The 21,448-nt window shown below is 37.9% G+C and overlaps 1 protein-coding gene across 4 annotated transcripts; it reads left to right on the forward strand.

The window, feature by feature from the left end:
• Positions 1-96: 96 nt before the first annotated feature.
• Positions 97-21,448, forward strand: LOC146470325 (CCR4-NOT transcription complex subunit 2-like). 4 transcript variants are annotated; one of them, XM_085122418.1, is made up of 23 exons: positions 97-239; positions 2,066-2,150; positions 2,276-2,322; positions 3,135-3,274; positions 4,386-4,479; positions 5,171-5,238; positions 7,371-7,519; positions 7,663-7,800; positions 8,468-8,569; positions 9,412-9,493; positions 9,667-9,718; positions 10,228-10,281; positions 10,544-10,810; positions 12,140-12,186; positions 13,517-13,553; positions 14,012-14,069; positions 14,784-14,860; positions 15,471-15,588; positions 16,721-16,759; positions 16,985-17,046; positions 18,401-18,450; positions 18,528-18,628; positions 20,468-21,448. In XM_085122418.1, the coding sequence occupies exons 2-23, from the start codon at positions 2,104-2,106 to the stop codon at positions 20,676-20,678; spliced, it is 2,040 nt and encodes a 679-aa protein (XP_084978544.1). In that variant the 5' UTR covers positions 97-239; positions 2,066-2,103; the 3' UTR covers positions 20,679-21,448. The 4 variants fall into 4 exon arrangements, with proteins under 4 accessions (XP_084978544.1, XP_084978545.1, XP_084978546.1 ...); XM_085122419.1 differs by having other exon boundaries at positions 9,415-9,493; XM_085122420.1 differs by lacking the exon at positions 8,468-8,569.

The raw sequence follows: 21,448 nt of genomic DNA on the forward strand, positions 1-21,448 counted from the left end.
TACTTCCCTGACCGTGAAATCAGCCTTGCTCTTTTTTAGATTATTTGTTTTTCACTCTGCTGCTGTTTTTGCATTATTCAAGAGCTACCCTTGAGCCCGCCGCTGGTCAGCGAAATGGTGTATCACGCATGTCCGGACTTGTGAACACAACTTTTGAACACGAAAGCTACGGAACTGTAGCCAAATTTTCCCTAAAAATATCTGTCTGAAGCTAATTTTGTCGTTTCAAGTTGAAGCAGGTAAGTCTATAAGTACATCTTAACCTATAAAATCGATTATACTGATAAGCGACAGGGATAATTGCAACGAATAATGGTTTAAATTCTGGTGTAATCTTGCCTTGTTTGGCAGATATGGAACAAATAAGATTCGTTCTTCGCTCGAAAGAAGGCGCGAATATGTGTATCATTTGTGTTCTGAATGATTGAAAGTAAGAAGTGTGCAATGGCACTTTGAATCTATAGAACCACAAAAAAATTTCACGTAAACATATTAACTTGCATGTATAAAATAGATATCTCTCTTGTAATGTACAAGGGAAGTAGCTTTGTTAAGACTTCAGTTATTTTGGTTAACAGTAGTAGAAATACCTTGTTCCGTTGTAGATAAATGCTTAAGATTATTCTTGTGGTATTTGTAACATAATTGTAACAAGCAGATAACCTGTGGTATAATACGTTTAGAAATGTCCACATTATACAGCTGTTTATATTAATGTTGTCAGAAAGCCTACACAAGAAGACCTCAAGATGATGTGTGTATAATATATTAATATATTTGCCAAGCTCAATTATGGATTACTCCTGCAGATACATGTAATAAACAGCAGGGGCATGCTGGTGGTATCTTCTCCTATACTGTGGTATAGGCCTTATCACGATTTTCGACGCCATTTTGACAAGTAGGCAAACAGGCTCGAAATAACAGTGTTTGTATGGAAATCCGATGTCAAATAATTTTCATAAAACATCGCTTCTGAAAAATTCATGAATTGGAACCTTTTGGCAATAGGAAAAGGATTTTAAGAAAAAAAATTGGAGGGATATAGCTGTGCCAGAAAGCGTCCAGTCGTGTTATGAACTTTCCATACATTTGTCTGTTAGCGAACCAGCCGTGAACTGCTCTAAAAATAGCTCGCAGGAAAAAATACAGGGAAATGTATGGAAAGTTCAAAACACGACTGGACGCTTTCTGGCACAGCTACATCCCTCCAAATTTTTTTAAAATCCTTTTCCTAGTGCCAAAAGTTTCCAATTCATGAATTTTTCAGAAAAGACGTTTTATGAAAATTATTTGACATCGGATTTCCATACAAACACTGTTATTTCGAGCCTGTTTGCCTACTTGTCAAAATGGCGTCGAAAACCGTGATAAGGCCTATTGCCAACTGTATATTATATTACAGCCAAATTACAAGATTTACTGATACCCACACTACTTTTTGGTCTTTTTACGTAAGCTCGAGGCTTAAAATCTGACAACATTTGAGGCTGTTGCTCTTTTTCTGAAAATGACAGCATTCTAGTAAGAATTGAACTGCCTTTAGCCACCTACTTTGTAGTTTTTACTCTCTACTCTTAAACTTTATTGAAATCCCCTTGCTTTGTTTGTTTGTTTGTTTGTTTGTTTTTTGTTGATCTTGAATGAAGTACATGTATAATTATTGATTGGTTGGTATATGTAACTGGGTATCTTAATTAATACCCTTGGTTTTTAACACAGTGGGCTCTTTGTTTGATCTTCCTGGTATACAGATGTTACTGTTGTGGCTTAAATTTTTTTTTTCTGGTTTAAAACTTTTCAAACCAGTTTAATTTCTATTTTCCTTTTTGTAGTATTCATTATCGTAATCTGAGACAAAGGGAAGCAAAAATCAAACTGGTTTGAAAATGGTTAAACCAAAAAAGTTTTGAATCACAACATTTAATGAATGAACAGTCGCACATACAGAATACAATTTACCCTCTCAGTCTGTAAAATGGTCATTTACCATCATGGTGTGAAAGTGTCCCATGTAATGCCAAACATCTATTGTTATTCTAATATTTGAAGTTTCCCTTCACAGGTTACCATCCTTTGCTATAGTTTTGTTATTTTGTGTTCATGGCTCATCATCGCCCTTTGGGCGATCCACTTTCAGGATTAAACCAGTAAGTAGAATATTGCGTAGAACTTTTATACATTAATTAACAAATTCATTACATACTTTCAAGTCCCACATGGTGAATTCTAGCACATCAAGTAAATTCTCCTTGAATTCTATTTTTTTTTTCAGATACTCATTTCCTCCAACAAGAAAAGGTCAACAAGAACTTTCTCCAGGTAATGAAGTCTTGGACATGCTATTTCTTGAAAGTCATCCTAATATGCAAGGCATTAAATATTGTACTTGAAAGTTAAGTCATTTGACCCACCAAATGAGATTGCAAGCTTGAGAAAATTTTGAGAGATGTGCACCTTTCAACCCCCTTAAAACTGCCCTTGACCTCCACGATTACCATAAAATTTTGTGTTTAAGCCACACCTTTTTACCCCAAATTTGGCCTCCAAATTGGGGGTGCAGCTCCACTGGGAAGTATAATCTGTCAAATTAAGGTCATAAATACTTCTTAAGATTTCAATGAATAAACATACGACAAACTGAAAACCTGTTGTTGTTGTTCATTGCTTTTGCTAGCAGTGGTGGCTTCTAAAGTCACTTAACTCCTGGTTACTTAGCTGTTGTTTGTTTCATGGCACAATCCGTCTTCAGACCAAAACAAATTTCAAAGTTATTGATAACTGCCTTTTAAAATGCGAATGAAATCTTATTAAATGGACAAGTTTCTTTATTCTGGGAATAAAATTTTCCGTCCAGAAAAGGTATGAAAAGTAAGACTTGACAGTAAAAAGCATTCAAATTCGCTACATAAGTTTGTTAAGCTTAATGTTTACCACAAAGTACGAGGCATCAAACTTCACTGTTCTTTTGTTATTATTTTTTGTCAAAATCGAGTGCCAAAGTTGGGGGTGCATCTTATCTACAAGTACGGCTTATACATGAGGTTTTACACAATGTATGGTGAAAGTAATTTTCAAACACTGCACCAAGCAGGAGTTATATACATTCTCAATATGATTATTTGTTCATTTAGGTGGCAGAAAAAACATGGCAGCCATTGGTTCCATGAGGAAAAAGCTCACTGGTTTCAATGATGAAGGGGATGATGATTATGGGTCAGCTGGAATGTACTTTAATCCTTCAATGTTTCCTCCTCACCGCCCTGAGAAGGAGGTAGGTACATTTATTTCTTGCGCAGTGGAAGCGATGTGATGGTACTGTATATATGTTTTAAGCATGTTGAATTATCAAGGAAGGTGTATTTTGTCAGTCTGTGATACAGGCGTATTTGGAAAAAAATCTGCGTTTTCCGCCACAGGAGTCAAACCAAATAATGACCTTTTGGAATTCCCACAATAGACCCTTCTCCAAAATGGCAGTCGAAAATTCAAATAAGTTAAAATTAAAAACGTATACCAGCACTAGAAAGAGCACTTTTTCTTTAGTAACCCTGCAAAGTTTCCGCATATCAGGTGTAATATCAGTTAAGAAAAATAATGTAGGTTAAAAATGAAAAATTTACAGACGTTTGTATGATTGGGGGTATGACGTATACTCCCAGTCATACAAACATCTGTAAATTAATTTCATCTTGCATTTCCTAAGTTAATATAACACCTAATATGCTGAAACTTTGCAAGGTTACTAAATTAAAGGTGCTCTTTTCAGTGCTGGTATCAGTTTTTCATTCAGTTCAATTTTAACTCATTCAAATCTGTTGCTGCCATTTTGGAGAAGGGTCTATTGCGATAAGTCAATAGCTTTGTGAGTTGTGACACTCCTAAAGCTAAGGACCCTTGGGAAAGGACAACTATAGAGCAAGTTCTCTCAAGAGCATTCTTAAGATTAAGACTAAAATTATTTATGACTTTGAGTTATATTAAATCTCCACGGATACCTTTTAGACAGTTTACTTTTTTGCTATTGGCTTTACACCATGTCATTATCTCAGTGCCTTACATGTAGTTTGAGGAGGCCTTATCACAAGTAAGTTTAATTTATGGTCTCTTTTAGGTCTCCTCGTCACTTTTTTCTTCACATTTTAGTAACTTACACATGATTGTATGTCTCGTGCTCAAACCTCTTTTGTGTGGAAAATAACAAAATAGGCTTTCTTTGAGCTCTGTTAATTGGGAATTGAAATTAATGGTAATTATTGAAAGTTTAATATCGTCAATAGCTTTCATTTGAATGGTCTTATGGCTGTACTACGATTTCATCTACAAATGCCACAGTTAAAGACACCAAGTTAAAACACTCCTATTTTGACCTTTCTTTCTTCCAGCCTCATCTTGGAAGTCTGTATGGCACTCCGTCAGGCATGCAATCACCAGGACCTCATCAGTCTAATTTTTATGGCTCAGGCTTCCCAGGTTCAGGTATGAACTTAAGAAAAAAATTAATATGAATATATGAAACATATTTGAAGTGCAGTGTGCTGCACTGGCATCACAGAGGTCATGGGTTCAAATCCTGTTCAAGCCTGAATTAACTTAACTTGCATGAACAACTTCAAGGGTTTTAATTCTATGCAAAGAAAACAATGTCATCAACTTATTAAAACATGTGTAAGAGTTCAGTTTAACTTTTTTAAAAAAGACCTTTTTAACACTGGACATTATTTCTCAATATATAGCTAATATACAATTATTTTGTAACCTTAATTCGTAAGTAATGTAATGTTTGTTGCCCAAGAACACAAAACACAACACAGTGACCTTGAACAGGCCTAGAAGGCAGCCTGTTTAATGTCTGCTTGGTCCAGAGTCTGCCAGACTAACTATTAGGACAGCATGCCCACCAATATCACAAATTGTACTGTATTTTGTCATGGTATATGTACACTGTATACACTACAGTGTTCCAGATAACTTTCAAAGTCAAAGAGTCAATTCAATGGCCAATTTTGAGGTTATCCATTTGTGTGGTTCTCTCTTAATCTTGTTAAGTTCACTATTCAGTTTGTGCTGGTCAGGAAGCCAGCTTATTTGGGTTTTTGACCTGAGAGCCCACTCTTATCTGGAACACTGCTGAGTACAATCAGTCTTTCATTCATTTGATTATTTTCAGGTCTTCCACCAAACGTCAACTCCATGCAGGTTCCACCAAGTGCTCCAAGAGGAATGTCTTCAGCACAGGTATGGATAAGACATCTTCCATTCTTTTTGCAGTAAATGATATGTGAAAGTAAATTTCCCTACATGTAGTGCATTGATGTGTCACTCACTAAACCTTACTCAAGCCACATATCACACACAGCCGCAGTGTAATTGGATAGCAAAAGTTTCTGATCGTGCAAAACTCTGTATTGCTAGCACATTGATTGTCTAAATTTTAAATTTGGTAAGGTGATGTAACTAATTTTTGTTTTAAATTTATTTTAAGTGTTGTCAGTATTAACTCATTATTTTCCCCTAAAACTATTATGACCAAATCTCACTATTAAACAACAATACATTCAAAGAATTTTTTCAATTCTTAAAATACATATTATTGCATTTACCAAAGGAGGCAAATACTACTCTTTTGGCGTGGCTGGGTTATCATGTGCTTGCCTTGTGCATACCAGAAGATCTTGTTCATTTGGCACATGTATTGTACTTTTTTTCATTGCCATTTAGAATGATGTCACAGGGTTGTAGCTAAGAAATTTGTCTGCCGGTTAGCAGAGAAATTGAGCCGGCTAAAGAACGCGCAAAGTGCCTTCTGCCGTCGCCGTAGCCGACGGGGAGGGGTAGTTATGGGAGGGGGTCGCCCCCTCCCAGTAGGGGGGTCTGGGGGGCCTCCCCAGGAAATTTTGAAAATTTTAATTCAATTTGGTGCACTCTGGTGAAATCTAGGGGCTCTTTTATGCAAAAAGAAACAACCATTAAAGAGAAGGTCAGCAGTGGTGCCGCAGTTTGAAACGTGTGGTACCGAGATTAATTCACCCTGCATTTATTCAAAATTTTCTCCCTCGCTTTGACGTTTCCATATTCCCTTCATGTGGTTTTCGTTGTTTGGCGTTCCTTGAACTCTCTACCAGGTCTGTTCACTGTGCCCCTAAGGAGAATGACAGACCTGGCTTCTGAGCAGACAGTGCTTTGTTTTACTTCAGTTCGTCAATCTATGCTGTTTTCTTAATTCTCTTTTTGGTGAGCTCACTAGAAGAACAGTTCTTTATTTAAACACGGTAAAATCTATCAGGACTTTAAAAATTAGAAATAACCTAACTCTCCTAAACAAAATTCAAAACCTAACTACAACTAATCTAATCTAACTAAAACCCGTTTTTCATGAATGCCGTGTATACTCTAACATTAAAAATGAAGATACGTGCGTAAGATTTTCAACATTTACTTAACATTAAAGTAATGAGAACGAAAGCTACATCACTTTCCATTCGTTCCGAAAAGATAAGTGCTTTTACGTTTGCACTAGAATATCAGAAAATCGATTCTTATAAACGCTTAGAACTGCAAACAAAAGAGCTGTCCACTCGGTCGTTCAGCTGTTCATCCAGTTTCGCGGGTTCGTTCACTCGGTTTCTCGTTCGTTCGTTTTCACCGGCGAGCACTCGGCGGACCGTTTACGTTTCTGGTTTGTTTAGTTGTTCCTCCGTTTGCCCAGTTCTTCTTGCTATTCATGAGCATAAACATGTTATAAGCAATAAAATTTAACCAATTAAAAGCTGTATTAAAACATTACGAAGAAGTTCCTTCATGTTTTTTTTCTCTGTCATGCTACAGAGAAAGACTTCTTCTTTCTCCGATCTGACACAAATACCTGGTAACAAACTCGTTCCCAATCTTTCGCAATGCCTTGAATGCGGGGGCTACCAAGCTTCGTGTTGACAAGATGGCGGACGCAGAAAACGGAAAGAGGACACGGTAAACAAGTTCTCAAAACAAGACTTTATTTCAATTACTTTATGGCATCGATACTCAAGGTAGTCAGGAGTTTATTCAACCTTTTCTCTTGAAATATATTATTCTAAAGCGAACAATTGCTTGTGGGTAACTAAAGAACTGTTCATTGCCCTTTTAACCGAGTGCTTGCCACCCAAAATTCAGCCGGTGATGACCTCTTTCCCAGCTGGCGAATTTCGCCGGCAGCCGGCGCTTAGCGACAACCCTGATGTCATCTTGTAGTTCCCCAAAGAGTCATTTCAAACACACTCCCTAATCTTTCATTACAACTAATTATTTAAAATTATAATTTATAATAGTAAGGGATTAGTAACATTTTTTGGTTGGAAATTCAGTGTTTATTATTGTATAAATTCACCCAGTTTGGAAGAAGCCTGTCACATCCTGGTCCCACCCACTCCACGGCATCATTGTCAGGGAGTGTAACTACACCTGGTGTACCCAGTATTCCTTCAAGTCTTCATAACATGGCAGGCTCACAGGGAGGAAACTTGTCATCGCAGTCAGCAAGGTGAAAACCAGTCACTTAATGTTTGCTACATACTTCTAATACAGTTGCATATTAAACAGAGATTTTATTAGGAATCAGTGGTTATTGGAGGTTTTTTCATTTTGCAAATTGTAAATTATATTTAAAATTATATTCTTTTACAGTCGAGGTATTTTGTCAATGGGTCCACGTGGTGTGATGGGACAGATGCCCCCTGGTCCTGGTCACCTTGGTAGTCAAAGTGGGCTCAATAGTCTGCCGAAGACCAGCAGAGCGATATCCATGCCATCATCATTATCAAGGTAAGATTATATGAGGTTTATCAAATTATGACTATAAGCAAAGTGTCTAACTATGAACTGCTATTTTAATAATGCTGCATATTTCAGTTGGATGTACACATCCCACTGGGATAAAATTTGCATGATTTTGTTTTTCTCTTTAAAATTAATGAGAGTATTAATTCAACATTAAGACAGGCCATGGCAATGTTTCTGGCATTAAGAGACATTAGTCATGGCAAAAATTAAGTGGGGTGGTGATTCGGTGGAACCGAAAATCAATGGTGAACTGTATGGGCCACTCTGGATAATTTATATTATCGCTGCTCACTAGCGACTCACTTGCAACTTTATAAAATTATTGTCAATGTTAAGTTTTGTAAGACCTTTCAGTTGTGATAGCATTTTGTTCTCAATTGTTACTGGACTTCACTTAAACAAGTGTATTAAATTAACCATATTCATTCTCAGATCCATAAAAACCGTAAACAAGTCGGAATGTCGATTCCCATAATGTGCTGTTAATTTAAAATTATGAGACTTGCGTAAAGTAAATTTAACAGTAACAGTTGTCAAAGTGAGACAAGAAGCAAACCTTGTGAAATTGTTTGGAGAATTTCAAGCAGTTTTTAATATTAATATATAATATTTATCTTGTGGCCATGTTTGTATCCCTGATAATGTTTAGCGGTTCATCCAGAAGTTCACCAATTCCTGCAATCGGAATGACACCACCTCAGCCACCCCAGCAGCAACAAACGCATCAACCAAGAGGCCTTAACCTTGGGGGGTATGTCGTGTGGAACTGTCAGTGGTTGATGCTTGAATTATTTAAAAAGGAAAACAGTCAAATGTTGACCTACACTTTTTTCATAAGTGCATGCTGGGTAACTTGCAGTGAATAGCAACAACGGCATTGTTTTAAACGAGTTGTTTGAAGGGAAACTAGATAATGAAAGTAAGGCAAAGAAGCTGCTTAATGCTTACTTTAAATTTTACATGTCTGACTTTTTGAATACGTTACATGTATGCATCTACTCAGCCTAACTTTAATCCTCCATGTAGACAAAACTTCAAAAGATACAACAATAGTTAGTCATTAGATAATTTATAAACTTTTCCTTTCATGTATTGTTGTGATGTACTTACACAAATAAATCATTTGTTAACAAATATTGTATTTGAAACCAAAAATGTTTCAAAATGTACGAGGTACTTTTCTGAGGTTATTAGCAAGTCTTAGACGCCATCTACTTATATCCCAGTCTGTCTTTTATGACGTCACTCATGAAAATATTCTGCTTTGGACGAGCAGTTGCCTTTAAATACAAAATCCCACTTGAATGAGTTCTCAGTGAAGCATTGTGTTAATTTTACAACCCTTTCTTAGCAACCTCTCACAGAAATGACATACTCTTTCTCGATTGTGATAGTACTGTAGCTGCTTACTGTACATGAAATTCAGGGACCTGTGTGTTGAGCTTTGTACATGAAGGTGAATTGCGTGTATCATGTATACTCTTAAAAGGACTCAGATATCCAAGAAGAAAAAGTCAGAAGGGGGTTTGCAGAACTTTATATGAGAGTGAGCTAATCTTGTTGCTATTGCTGTTTTGTTTATATTTGTCGTAGTAGTTCGAGCGCAAGTTCTGTACCGGGTCCCATGTCAAGTTTTGGTCTCACAAGAAGTCAGTCAACCAGTGGTGTTTCACAGGTACAGATCCCTTCAACTATTTGTACAGCATTGTAGTAACATTGTGGGTTTTTTTTGTCAAATTTATTGAATTTTGTTGTTGCTATAGATTCACAAAACACTGTTTTCTGTTTCATGGATACTATCACATCTACTGTAGCTAAAGATTTAATGTCATTATTTTCTAATTTCAGGGCATGGGTGGCTCTGGACTTCCTCTTTTTTCTGGAGCATTTGCACCACCAGGTAGGATTTGTCAATATAAAATAATTTTTTTCTCTTCCAAAAAACAAAGCTACCTTGGGGAATATGAAAAATTTATGTTCCCTTTGTGTCAAGAATTTGGATAATCATTGCAACAATCATGAATATATTATAATATAATAGTTTTGTACAGATTTTTTTAGTTCACTATTTTATTTTATTCTTGCACACTCTGTATTCAGAGGTACTAGCATTATCTTGCTACTCTATAATCTGAATTGAAATAAAGTTTGCACATACCTACCTACCTACCTTCCTAGTTACCTACCTAAGAGGTCAAAGTGTATGCACACCATGGAACTAAAGTATACTGGTGCAGTAACTCCCAGTTCACTGTGATTGTGTTATAATCTCATTAACACTGTTATGATTGTAAGTGGAGGCAAATAATTTATTATTGGGTTTAGTGGCACATAAAAGTTCATCATTTTTATTTAGGGGAGTTGTTTATTGCTTTTTATCTTATTTTAGTCTCGATTTTGTGTTTGCAGGTGCCCCAGATTCACCAAAATCTCTTCGGCACATCTTCTCTGGGGTGGGGCAAGGTATGTACATTGTACGCTAAGGCCACCAACACATTTCTACATCATTTAAAGTGGTTTTGCTCAACAAATCTTGACACATGCTGTGAGTTACTGAAACAGAGACAATAAAAATGAATTGCTTCATGATGTTCCTTTTGTCATGCAACTTTTACAGTGGTATAATAAGGCTGAGCACACTATTTTTCCTAAAAACGTTGAAAATGTTGAATGCCAAGATATTTTCTATAAGTCATGTCCTAAAAATTTTTGAAATTTTGCACAGGTCTTTCCGATGTGTCCCAAGGTGGCTCCAGTGGCTTAGACCTCTCAGAATTCCCTGCGTTAGCAAACAGAAGCCGCCTGGAGAGTTTGAGTCGTGTCGAGGGCGTGGCACGTTTGGACAGTATAGGGGGTGTAAGTGCACCCCCTAACAGCCTGGCAAGCAGACCCAGCTACGGTGTGGTGTCCAAACCCGCAGAGCCTCCAGCAGACTTCTCAATCCATAATGAAGATTTCCCAGCTCTCCCTGGTTCAAATACGTTCAAGTCTGGTACTGTACTTTTCTTCTTTGCTATGCTATATTTTACAGTAAATGTCAAAATTTCCAGCGCTGATTGGCTCGTAGCTATTGTCTATAAGAGTGCAGACAATAAAAGTGATGTCAGATGTAGCGCAAGCTCTTTCTCAATGTAAAATGAAGCCAGTTCAGCTTGTTAATTTAAGACTGTGGTGTTGCATTGGTTGGAGACTGAAAATGAATATTTGGTTTTATCAACGGAGTTGAAAAGGTAATTCGGCCACCATAAAGAGATTCGAGTGCTGACATTCAAGCAAAAGCCCTTCATTAGTCCTGTATATAGTGAGCAGTAGGCTATGCTATGGATGGGAGCATGGTAACATGGAAACAAGAATAAATTAGAAATTTTGCTCACTATATAAACCACACACAACCCACAATTCCTTGATTCGCTCTGACAAAAGGGCTAACTCTCAAAACGTCAGTTATCAAATCTATTTATGGTGACCAAATTACCTTAACTCACTTGATAAAACCAAATAATCATATAGATCCTTAATTAAACACCAGCTCCCAGCAAATGGAAATAACAATAGCCCCTCATCAATAAAAAAAATAAGGTAGAAAGAGAGCACAAGGTGTCCATTAAATAAGGTTGAATTATTATCTCATGTTTACTGCCATGGGCAGTAAATACAACCAGTTGGTTTATGTTGAAAAGAAAAAAAAATAATAATAGTAATTTGAAATAAGTTATTTTGGGAGATGCAGTGTATGGGCGTAAGGTTTTGGTTGGACATTGACCTTTTTAGCTTGTTTAGCACCTTAAATTGTAACACCTGTATTTCAAGTCAGCAGTGAAAGCCCACCTACCCGTACTTTCTTGAACCTTTTTTTGGTCTTTTGCCGGTTAGCACTGCACCCTGATTTTAATATACTTTCTCAAACTCATTAATAATTCATCAAAAGAAAACAAAGAAAATCACTATCGTGACCGTGGTTTGGACATGTGATCCTAATTACCATAAAATTTTGCCAACTTTAGGCTTGTATTTCTCCAAGAATTATTGATCATTTGAGAAGCCATATCAAACACTCGAAAGTGTGTTTCAGCAGACATCCAAACACCTCGAAGTCGTTTTAAAAAAAGATTTGGCTGCGCCTCGTTCTTTCAACCTACTTCTCAGTGTTTGGATATCTGATGAAACATGCTTTCTCGTGTTTGATATATTACTTAATGCACTTGCAAACTGCCCTGGCTAGGATTTTGCGAGTTACATATGCAAATGTTTTATAGAAATTGTTGCAAATATGTCACCCTTAACTGAATTGATATTTCTTAATTTTCTTTTTCATTTACAGATACCCAAACAGAAAGTTCTACCTCCCAGGATCTGTCCAAACAACAAGTATGTATATTGAACTTGTTCATTTTCGCACCAATTTGAACATGTTACACCTTAAAGCATTAAGCAGTTCCGAGTCAATAGTACCACTCTTTATCGGTTGATATGACATCCTATTATGTCAAGAAACTATCAACAACAACAACAACAACAACGTTAACTTTATTTTTACAAACTGAAAAAAAGGCCTTTGTAGCCCGCAGTTAGCAGAGCTATTCTAGGCGGGCTACTTAAACTGACAATATATAGTTACTAAGCTCGCACAAACACACCCACACACACACAATTTTAAAAATAAATAAATGAGCGAATAAATAAGAATAAATAATAGATAATAGTAGTGATAATTAAAGGTTATAACTAAGCCAGACATACATAAATTGCGTTAGCCTAAGGGGAAAAATAACAGGTCAAAGAGAAAGCTAGTCAGTTAAAATACAAATATAAGCTAGAAAGGTCAATGTAGCGCAAATCAACATTCATCTCCTCAGTTTCAAGTATTTTCAAAAGCAGGTGCGTCAGGTTGCGTTTAAAAGGTGCTTTCCTTAGCTTGCGAAGTTCATGGGGGATACCATTCCATATTTTCGCACCAACTCTGGAAAAAGAAAGTAACTGATGATTTGTTCTCGCCTGTTTTATATAGACGCTTCCAGCTACTGAGAAACGAGTAGAATAGGAATGAACCTGTTCAGAGCGAGAGTTCAGAGATATTGGGAGGAGCACAATGATTTTCGATGTCATGTAACAGAGAGGCAACCAATTTGAAGTAAAGCATTTTTATCGGTAGAATTCCCGAACAGGCAAAAAGAGGAGCACTGTGAGATGTATAATCGCTTTTGTAAAATGACTATTTTGTTTAGATGAACATTCGTGGCTTGGCCCCAAGCAACGAGACCGTAGGAAATATACGATTCGATGAGCGAGCGGTAAATGTTTAGAAGAGTAGTACGCGGTACCAAGTGTCTAAGCCTTGCAATAATACCGATACCTTTACTTATTTGCGTGGAAATATAGTTAATATGGTGCTTTTAGGAGAGATCATCGTCAATGAGAACACCTAGGCATTTCACATATGTCTAACGTTCAAGAGGTACCAATTGTTCCGAGTTATTGTCAAGTATTTTAAGGTTTACTTCACGGTATAGTTTACGTTGATAAGGATGAAAAATAACAATATCAATATCATGACTTGTTTGCCAATAACCAGGCATTTGTTTAATACCATCATTGTTACAACAACTGATAAAGAGTGGTAGTATTGATCCCTCAGAGTATAAGAGCTTCAAACTGGTGCCAGCTGCCTTAAGTGAATTTCAGCATTTTTCTTTTCCAGGTCATGAATACGAGCTCTAGTGTTTTTCCTGGAACAGGTGAAGTCTCACTTCTTGTCTTCTCAATGAAATCAATAATATAATATTATACACTTAATGTGTGGTCCCGAGGGAAACAGTTAGTTTTGTTTTCCTGAGAGTCCTGAACCATCAGGATTCGAGGGAAAACAAAACTAACTAGTTTCCCGAGGGACCATACATTAAGTGCTTTTTTATATTTTTAGACTTTCCCTTAAGCAATCACAGCAAAACAAGCAAACAGCTGAGAGGGCAACAACTGCGGAATTGTATCCCGGTCGGGATACATTTGTGTTTGATCGGTGGCACGTGACCAATCAGTGCTCGTTTTGTTGAGTGAAAGTCTGAGTATATAACAAAACATATTGATGACCATTAAAATTTAAATGACTGACGTTTCTTTTTTAATTATTTTTTTAGAAACCTTAAAATCTTCGATGTACCTTCATTTGTTCTTGTTTGCTGTTGATAATTTTCAGATCTCAGAGGAGGCTCGTCTTATGAACAGGCATTGAAAGATGTTGCAAAAGACGCGAGGTACATTGTTAAACAACCTGAATGTTAGCCTCTTTCAGTTTGTTAAAACTGGTCTGCTGGAAGAGTCAGTTCACAGATGGCATGTACCAATCTGTAACACATGTGGACTGCCATTGGCACTTTTGTTCCTAAACCCTTTAACCCCTAATATCAAAGAAAAACATTTCCTATCTTGTCCCCATACTTTTCTTATTAAATATCAAGAAAATTCACTCTGGGTGATCATATCCTTAATTCTCATGGCCTTAGGGGTTAAATAAGCATTGATATTACGAGGAAAAATTTGATGCTGATCACTGTCAGAGCTGAAAGGGTTGAGTCTTTGTTTTCCTATGCTCTTTTCGTCGTCGCTGCTTACGTTCGTTCGTATTTTGACAAGTCATGGAACTTAAGCTACAGCTCGTGTTCAAAAAGCAAAGTGTTTGTTGTAAGGGCACTGAAACTTTGCAACCATGTTTTCTTTCTTTCTTTCTTTCTTTCTTTCTTTCTTTCTTTCTTTCTTTCTTTCTTTCTTTCTTTCTTTCTTTCTTTCTTTCTTTCTTTCTTTCTTTCTTTCTTTCTTTCTTTCTTTCTTTCTTTCTTTCTTTCTTTCTTTCTTTCTTTCTTTCTTTCTTTCTTTCTTTCTTTCTTTCTTTCTTTCTTTCTTTCTTTCTTTCTTTCTTTCTTTCTTTCTTTCTTTCTTTCTTTCTTTCTTTCTTTCTTTCTTTTTTCCAGATATGCAGCGGGAGAGTCGAAGTCAAACTCGTCAAATCATAAACAACCACCCAGAGGGATCCAGACGTCACCTTCAGGTAATTAGCATTTGTCTGTCTGAAAGTTAACCCAGGCTGGCCACAATATTGCAGTTTAGAAGACTTTCTTTGACAGGTCAGGCTATCAAAGTAGAGTCTTTACTACCCTACGGCCCGGATATTTTTGCCGTGGAGCTCAGAGCCTAATCCTTTTTGAGTCCCGGGACAAAAATGCTGATTCTGGTTAAACGCAATCCGGAAGTAAAACCATACAGTCATTTACAGCCCTAGAGCCCTGATTTTTTCTGCCTTAGAACCATAGAGCCGAACATCTTTAAGCGCAAGAACCTAGAGCCGTAAACACCTTTGAACCCCTGACAAATCAGTCCATTCAGGGTGCTTCATGAACGCAGCAGCCTTATCAAGTTGATGGAGAGAGGTGTAACATCAAGACTCGCGCATAGTCTGGATAAGTTGACATTAGGATGGCTCTCAATAAAATCCAATTAATTATATAACCGTGCTGGTAACATCAAATCAGCTGAAATTACTCGGCGCCCAATAATTTACTGGAATGTGCTCTACTTTTCAATACATTTCCCATTACTTATTGAGTCATTTTAAGTCCCTTGTTCTTAGTGGTGCTACTGTCTTTTCGGTTGCATTTCAGGTATGATCTCGAATATTCCTAAAGGCATGGTCACGGATCAGTTTGGAATGATAGGACTGTTAACATTCATCAGGGCGGCGGAAACGGAACCAAATCTTGTTACACTAGCACTGGGAAGGTCAGTCAAGTGTGCTTCTGTGCATTTCCTATTACAGTATACAATTTACCAGAATTTCGCTCTCGTCACTGTACCAGGAAGTTAAAATTTATGCCCCAAAACCCTGGTTGCAATAATCTCCTAAGGTGCACTTTTAGATGATGATGATGATGATGATGATGATGATGATGATGATGATGATGATGATGATATAGCACTATATAAAGCCTGGTGCACACTTCCAACATAATGATATAACGACATAAAGAATCGATCAGTTTTTTCTTCATGTCGTTATGCTAATGTCATTTTCAAATTCTAGCTTGGCTACGAGGCTTAGGGGAATAAACAACAGAAATTAATCATTCGTCTCTGAACCTTAATGTCATTTCTTTTGTTTTACTCCCCAAAGCCGCTGAGCAAAGCTAGAATTTTAATATGCAAATTGGTCTATTCATGCATCGACTGGACTAGAACCTATTTAAAGCTAATTCCACGAGAATGAAAAATTATGCCGTCAAAATATGAGTCACTTGACCCAGGTATTTTCAACGTGCATGGCTCGCTATTCCGGATAATCATAAATAAACTCAGTCGTTTTCTTATCTTAATTCACGAAATCTAATCTAGTTCTGAGCCCAAACAGTAATACATCCCTTGATCCTGAGTACTATACCTTTTTCATTTAATTGGAGAAGTGAATGGTTGTTTAATCTAGTGCGAAATGCAAATGAGGGCTATCTTAAAGTGGGGATGAAAAGAAAATTAGCCCGCCCCACCCCTCCCTACCCCGGAAAGGTCAGCTAGCTAGATCTTGATAGGCAAACAAAACGAAGTGAGAATAATGCAGCACTTTATTGCAGCCTCCACCGCACCCATCCCAAGGCCCATCTTACTCAACAGTTTTTTTTCCGTCCTCGTAACTTGAATTAAAATAACTTTGGTTGGGTAGAGGCATTGTCCGAGTGAAGTGACTTCCCAAGAACACCACACGAAGTCAAGTCTGATCTCCAACCTAAAAACTTTGTAAAGTTAAAACAGCTAACGGTGGCGGATTTCATTAAATGTACCCTTCTGATCTTCTTATCTTCATTAAGTGTTGTCATGGACTTCATATTGAAGCTGCAATGTTGTTTATCTCTTATTTCTGCAGTGATCTTACGACGTTAGGACTTAACCTTAATTCCCCAGAGTAAGTAGACATCTTCCTTTCTTTACTGTACGTTTTGTGTCATTCCTTCAAGGACGCATATAAATGAGTTTATGAAGTGTTTTTGTTAATTCCAACTCTACGATATTTAAATTCTCTTCTCGTAATCTTATTTTGTTTTAGTTAAACTAGAAAGAACATTTTTAGGTTCAAATAATTTGACATCTCTCTACCAAGTGCATTAAAAGTTCTGTCGTTCAATTACAGGAGCCTTTATCATACGTTTGGTTCACCGTTTGCGGACAGTCCGTGCAGACCACATGAAATAGGTAAGGCTTCACAGGCGCTCACTCTCACCATCACGTGACGTAAGAGAGGATGTCATTGCAGACTGGAAGAGATCCGAAAATTGGCATGTCTTCTCTCGTTCAATGCTGTTCAAAAGTCCTGGAACAGTTTACCTTATTCCCGACAAATGATTTTAATTTGACGGAAAGAAAAAAACTTGTTTCAGAAGTCGTGCGTTCAAATAGGCCACTTTTACGATGGTTTCTTTGTACCACGACAAGGAGAATGCATTTCGTTTTCCCTTTCATTTTAAAATTTTGTACTGACAGTTAGGTTTGAATACCAATAGCCCAATTGGTACGAGAACCGACAAACTGAAAGATTCTGGTAGTTGAAATAAAATAGCGCTCTGGTATCGTTTAATTGACCTATCCCACCAAATTCAAAACTCCTTATTTAAATTGAACAGGCGCTAATAATCCTAAGTAGAGTGAATCCGTTAGTGTACTGTTCCTTGACAGCAAGCTTGAACTTGAAGTCAAGCAGTACTTGGGATACATCCTAACTCAGAACTGTGGACTTCATGGTTATAGCCCCAGGCAATGGGCCACTAAGACACATGTTTGGGATGCGTGTTTGCGGAAAGGGGCTTGCATGAATCTGGCCAGAGGCCATTAGGACGTGCCCATTATCAGAGCCACCAAATCAAACAAAACCAGTGCAAAAAATGCCAGTTCGATCCGAGTCTTCAGACCTTGCTCGGCAAAATTACTTGACGAAAGCGGGGACAAACGGCAAAACTGCCCTTCACGGGTCGGTAGAGGAAGAGAAGAAACGGGAATAGCAGTAAAGGATAATTTGCGGAATGCAGTTGATTCAGTGGACCAGAGGCTCCGCACCGCAAAGCGAATTTCTTTTTCCTCTGTTGCCTCCGTTTCTCAGCCGTAAGGTCCCGTTTGTCTTCTGCTTCTTGTTTTACAGCCAGTCCACTTCACACATTTCTAGTTTTTTCCCGGGAATAAAATGAACATTTGAATTCCTCTTTGTAATGTCTGGCATTTGAGTGGAATCTTGAAGATATCTGCCTGGAAATCTTTCCGAAGAAGACGCATTAACTGGAAAAACAAAATTCAAAATACTTGGGAATTCGGAAACAATGGTTATTTTTTAAATACTTTTAAAATGCTGTAATGTAAAGAAAAGTTTATAGTTTTATACCGGCAATAAACTAGGGAAATTTCTACGCGGACTCTGAAATCTCGCTGGCGATTTTTAAATTTGAAAGATACTGGTCATGCGCGATGTAGATTGACTGTAACGGTGATTCATTATGTTTTCTATCGTGACTGCAACATGGTCTCTGATTCATTCCCAATTGTCGTTCTTTGTCCGCAGATTATCACGTACCATCGGAATACCGGATAAACTCGTTTATTAGAGATAAGGTAAATCTTTCACGCTGATTGTTGCTCGTCATAGTTCCAGCTGCATGAACTGAGTATTGGTTCTGTTTTATTTGCAGCTCGCTCCTATAAAACTTAGTCGGTACAATGAGGATTTGCTGTTCTATCTTTACTATACGAATGGAGGGGATATTCTTCAGTTGGCTGCGGCTGCTGAACTGTAAGTACATCGACATATTATATTATTAAAAACTGGATCATTGTATAATGCAATTCGAGCGAGTTGATTGGCTTAACGGCCATGGTATATGAGCCATTATACCATGCCCGAGAAATAGAGACCATTAAATTGTCTTCTAATTGTTCTTGCAAAGCGAAATCAGCAAAAACTAGCAATGTTTCTTGTTTTTAATAAAACAATTAGTCCACTCGCGCTTGTTGGATATGAGATGATTATAGCCAACTTGGCGCTGCGCACCTCGTTGGCTATCTAACATCTCATATCCAACGTGCGCTCGTGGAATAATTGTTAAATATTATTTCGAGTGCACTCGCACCGACATGACGAGTTTCTTCTATAGGTCGCACTGTTCCATAAGCATCGGTACTTCTTTACGGGGTAGACCGGAGGTATCTTCAAGTTGTTCGATATAACTGTTTAACTTGCAACTACATAACAGATGGACGTACCAGCTACACATTTCATTCTACCGGCGAAACTAGACATATTACTCATCATATAGACTGTAACTCTAAAAACGTTATTTACATGGTACACTGCAACCGCTGCCACAAACAATACATAGGAGAAACAAAACGACGACTTAAAGACCGTTTTAACGAACACCGTAGACCAGTCGACAAACAAACAAGCAGTTCCAAACCCACCACAGTTTCAGAACATTTTCTTTCCAACGACCATAACGCTTCTGACATGCTACTAATTCCCCTCGAACTCATCAAATCTAATCGTGACAGTGTACGCAAAGCTAGAGAGGCATACCTCATCGACAGAGGTCAAACTATTGAACCCTTAGGTCTTAATCGGAGAGATGAGACATGAACATTTTTCCCGTCTTTCATCTTCCTAAGTTATGTAATTAACTCATTGTCACGTATTTTGTTTTCGTCTACCACGTTGTAACGTTAGCTTATACCTATTTACCAGTTGTATTTTCAAATTTCAAATTGTAACGTTTCTGTTTATGTAACTTTAGCCTTTTTTCAGGTATCTATTGTAACTGTTTAAATTGTAACGTATCTTGCCACAGGGTCAGTCTCAAACATACCCTGAAGAAGAAAGGCCGTGCCTTTCGAAATATTGGAAAATATACTTCCCTGACCGTGAAATCAGCCTTGCTCTTTTTTTTAGATTATTTGTTCGATATAAGTTCGAGCTGAGCGACCTCTAGACCTTTCCCATGAACTGGTTCCCAAAGTAACAACTGCGAGGCACATTCCTGTTTGCTTCTCCAGTAGCAGCTTATTTTGTAGTGCTCGGTGCACCATACACAAGTGCGACTTGTTAAGGGCGATTTAGACGGTACGATTTTGCCTACGATTTGTCGCATGCGATTTCTAGAGCGCGCGCTGCTTGCGTCATGTAAAAATCGTACACAACTCTCGCCACTCAACATTGCCTTTACCTACGATTGTCGTAGGATTTTAAAACATGTTTTAAAATCCTACGACATTTTTCGTGTTGTGTGCGTCTGTCGTAAGGATGTTGTAGGTTGATTTACACGACGCGATTCGTGTTGTAGGCATGGCGTAAGCGTGTCGCATGCGACAAATCGTAGACAAAATCGTACCGTCTAAATCGCCCTTTACACTGGTTTAGAGTAGCCATTTACCCTTCACTTGCAGATAGTAGGGCAAAAACGAACGCGAAAATTCCCGCGCGTTTCATTTTTCCGGGCCCTACTATCTGAGAGCCAAGAACAGGCTAATTTGGGCCAGGGGTTCGTTATATCAAATAACACGTGACGGCGTAATCTAGTTCATCTTGCGGCCGTGTGCGTTAGCCATGAACTCAAACCTGATTGGTCTTCCTCTTCAGGTACTCACGTGACTGGCGGTACCACAAAGACGAAAGACTGTGGCTAACACGTGCCCCGGGCGTGGAACCTCAACTGAAAACGAGCTCGTACGAGCGGAGTACCTACTACTTCTTCGACTGCACAACGTGGAGAAAGGTGCCGAAGGAATTTCACTTGGAGTACGACAAACTTGAAGACAAACCTACACTACAGGCTGTCTCTGCACAATAGTCTATTTTTCTTGTATAATAGATCAGTTCGCGCTTTTTTCGCCATTTTGAAAGAGGTTCGAATAACATTGTTTGTATGGGAATCATAGGTCGAATAATTTGCGTGAAAATTTGCCTTTTTGGAGTATCCAATCCTGGACCCGTTCGCTGTTTAGAGATCCAAAACAGACTTGTCCCAAACTTTTAATTTTTCAATTCATACAAACTGAAAAACAAATGGCTCTAAAGAAACGTATTTCTTGCATGCTTTCGTTTGAATGGTCACATTTTAGGATTTCATCCATAGACTCAAAAGTTCAAGTAGAAGCACCTCACTTGAATGTGAGACTTGATCCTTAAAGGCGGAAGGTTACTGTTAGAAGAATTCTATTGGTCGAATTTGAAGGACGAAGTACCCTTGGTATCAAACACGAGCGAGAGCGCGCGCGAGAGGGAAAGTTCGCGCGCGCTCGCTTGTTTGAGTTTCCTGGGACTATTCGTAGTTCAGACCCCATACACGCAATGATATTCCTTCCTCCTTTTAATGGCGGAAAAGTCTCGAACTGCCCAATGTTGTGTACTTGGGTTGGGAAAATCTACCGAGGTCCTGCTGTACAGAAAACTGTCGTTGTTCTTCGGGGTTTTGTGTTTTCCTCGTTCCTTTTTTTAATTGTCTGGCTTTTACTTCTGTCTGTAATAATGTCCTGGTCGTCTTAGCAACGCGAAATATTTGTAAAAAGCCATTTGAGATGTGATATACAGAATATCATTAAAGAGAGACTTTTACCAGTA

Source organism: Pavona decussata, unplaced genomic scaffold (genome assembly GCF_977016875.1).
Source record: "Pavona decussata unplaced genomic scaffold, jaPavDecu1.1 SCAFFOLD_114, whole genome shotgun sequence".
Classification (NCBI taxonomy): Eukaryota; Metazoa; Cnidaria; class Anthozoa; order Scleractinia; family Agariciidae; genus Pavona; species Pavona decussata.

Bases quoted from the DNA above. Each gene is read 5' to 3' on its own strand.
- LOC146470325 (XM_085122418.1), top strand. From the start codon at position 2,104: ATGGCTCATCATCGCCCTTTGGGCGATCCACTTTCAGGATTAAACCA. The intron at 5,239-7,370 runs GTATGGATAAGA...AAATTCACCCAG, and splicing joins GAGGAATGTCTTCAGCACAG to TTTGGAAGAAGCCTGTCACA. The intron at 13,554-14,011 runs GTGAAGTCTCAC...GATAATTTTCAG, and splicing joins TAGTGTTTTTCCTGGAACAG to ATCTCAGAGGAGGCTCGTCT.